Raw genomic sequence first — 3078 nt, 5'->3', positions numbered from 1 at the left:
CCCGCGACCCTCAGATTACGAGTCGAGTGCCTTAACCACCTGGCCATGCCGGGCCGTATATACTGTCAAACTGATGAACAAGTATGTAAAAACATACGACACTTTTATACAAGGTAAAAACTTACCTAGACTACTCACAATTATGATATCAGGCACAAAATGGCCAACAGCTGCCATGACCATCAAAGCAAAACAAGTGAAGGCACAGAACTGAAAGGAAGAAGTGTATATTTCATAGCTGAATGTTTTAGATACTTTTTATAATTGAAATCTGAAAACGGGGCAAGATTATTTTTCAATCAAATGCAAAAACCCTTTACAAGTCCTTAAAGTCCATCCAAATACTGTTACAATCCATTACAAAATTTACAAGTTCTTAAAGTCCATCCAAATACTGTTACAATCCATTACAAAATTTACAAGTTCTTAAAGTCCATCCAAATACAGTTACAATCCATTACAAAATTTACAAGTTCTTAAAGTCCAATCAAATAATGTTACAATCCATTACAAAATTTACAAGTTCTTAAAGTCCATCCAAATAATGTTACAATCCATTACAAAATTTACAAGTTCTTAAAGTCCAATCAAATAATGTTACAATCCATTACAAAATTTGTCATTTTTAATCTTGAAAAGTTTAAATGGTACAAACTAAGTAAAAAAAAATGTTTTTTTATTTGACAAAAACTTCATTTTTAAAAATTAAAATAGTGAATTAACATTTTCTATACAATATTACAATACAATTTTTTGATAAACATTTGTAATTGGGCTCCTAAAAGTAAGAACATCAGTTGTTTTTGCTTATGTTATATTTTTAATCCTATTCTCTAATGTTATTAAGAATGTACCCGAGGCATGGAAGCAAAACAAAAAACTTTACACGATGATCTCTTTAAAATATTGTGCATATACGCATCAAACATTTGACCACGAATGAATTTTCTTTATACTACCGTTATTAAGATCAAAACATTCAATACATACCTGTTCCACAGTTATGGTGCATCACACCGAGACAGAAGAACATTTACAACACATTATGCCACATCTGAATATTAAAACAACATGTCTCTTAAGTTGGTAAACAGAAAATTCCATAACATGCACATTTCATTAAAAGAAGATCCATTACCAGAGCATGAAACTTAAATTTATTAAAGAAAAACCAAACCTATAAAATCTTTCTCTCTCATGTAGACACAGAATTATCAATATATACAGAGCAACTCCAGGAAAATATGAGGCAGACTGACACCACTCGTCTCTCAACTGCATCACACTACACGTAGGTGACTGGTACTTAGTGATCACTTATATAAATATAACATATTTGTTATAATTGTTAAGATGCTATTCTGAAAGGCTTAGAGGCAATTAAAGCATTTTTCTAATCTAACTTGCCGAACACCTTGCACACAGTTATATGTCACAACAACTTACCAATCCATGATTAATTTTTCGCAGATGCCAATAATCACGTGCCAAGTTTTTGAAAGTTAATTGCCACTCGGAGAAACATAAACTATATCCAGAAAACCTGAAAGTTAAAGAATGTCATAGTTGGAACACCAATAAATTCTTCTGTATTTATCAAATCAATGGTAGCTCTTGTATGCCTAAAAAAATATATTCAGAGTATGCCATCAGCTATCATCATATTAGCTTTAAGAAAGTGTTTCTAGCAGACAATTTATCTGTTTAGTTGCACATTGTTATGTTCAATGAACACAAGTTATTATACAAAAAGTAGACTGAAACTAGTTTTTCTTTAATGAAGGGAATAAACATAAGATGTAAATTGACAGTTTTAACTGAGAGACTACTTTTATATAATGGGTTTTCACATTATTTTAGGCTTAAGAAATGGCTTATTAATACATGGAGAGTCAGGAGTTAAAACTTACTGGTTTAATGATGAAAATAAAACAGTTCAAATACTCCATAACTATAATGGTCCCACAATAATGTACAAGTTCTAGTTTCTCATAAGTGTTAGAAACAGGTAAACATTTCCAGCACAATCACAAGTCTAAACTACATTACATCCACTCTCACTTTCGGTCTTAAAATCATAAATACAAGGAACTGAGGCTATACTGAAACCTTCGTAACATACCTTAAACAATAACTGAATGCTAAAATCCCTTCTCGTATGCACTCTATATCTCAAGAGGGAAAAGTATGCACTCTATATCTCAAGAGTGAAAATCTTATATCACACCTTATATCTTGTACATTTAAAGCTAATATAAATTTGGCTTTATAATAAACACACCGTCCTTTAAAAAACAAGCTTGAGCTTATTTATTCTTTAGCTTAACACAAAATGCATAGTGAAATGCATTAATATTGCATTGCATTTTGTGCTAAACAATATTTGACCGGAAACAATTAAATGCCGTGTCTCAAGAGAGCAACCAAAAATGGAGCACAACAAGTTTGTGGCATTAAATCTCCAACATGTTAAACATCCAGCCACAAAATCCAACATGTTTAACATCCAGCCACAAAAATCTACCACGTTAAACATCCAGCCACAAAATCCAACATGTTTAACATCCAGCCACAAAATCTACCACGTTAAACATCCAGCCACAAAATCCAACTTGTTAAACATCCAGCCAAAAAATCCAACATGTTAAACATCCAGCCACAAAATCTATATCTCCAAGTTAATCAACATTAGACTTCCAAAAAAAAACTTGAAGTTATTTCAAAGCTAATAGAAAACAAAAACATACAATATTGACAGACAATTACAAAGTAGGGTAAATTACCCACAGTTCAAACAAAGTTGATTAAATAGCAATGGAACATTATCATTTTTGGATAAAAAAGTCCACAATAGTTAAAATTGTAAGAATGATTACAAATAATTACAAAGAACATTCAGTTAGAAAAGCAGTCTGAGAGCTATTAACAGCAGTACACATTTAGCTTATTCATCTAGTATTAGTTCTAGGTTTCTTTGACTCTAATTATTCTGTTTGTTAGTGTTGATTTGGAAATAGCATCAAACTCTTTCGCAGCCATGATCATATATATATATATATATATATATATATATATATA

At 31.1% G+C, this 3078-nt stretch overlaps 1 protein-coding gene across 2 annotated transcripts in view; it reads right to left on the bottom strand.

Annotated features, from left to right (window-relative positions):
• LOC106467255 overlaps nucleotides 1-3078 on the bottom strand; it is a 15786-nt gene that overhangs the window by 5182 nt on the left and 7526 nt on the right. The window contains exons 3-4 of one of the 2 annotated variants that reach the window (XM_022395389.1): nucleotides 1447-1543; nucleotides 126-210 (exon numbers count right to left, since the gene is read on the bottom strand). In XM_022395389.1, the coding sequence (XP_022251097.1) occupies nucleotides 126-183 (58 nt within the window). In that variant the 5' untranslated portion in view covers nucleotides 184-210; nucleotides 1447-1543. Of the gene's footprint in view, nucleotides 1-125; nucleotides 212-1446; nucleotides 1544-3078 lie in introns of those variants that run through there. The other variant, XM_022395390.1, reaches the window with a different exon arrangement.

The sequence above is a fragment of the Limulus polyphemus genome, unplaced genomic scaffold, assembly GCF_000517525.1.
Source record: "Limulus polyphemus unplaced genomic scaffold, Limulus_polyphemus-2.1.2 Scaffold2546, whole genome shotgun sequence".
Classification (NCBI taxonomy): domain Eukaryota; kingdom Metazoa; phylum Arthropoda; class Merostomata; order Xiphosura; family Limulidae; genus Limulus; species Limulus polyphemus.
The sequence above is the reverse complement of the archived record's forward strand: the minus strand, read 5'-3'. Positions and strand labels throughout refer to the sequence as shown.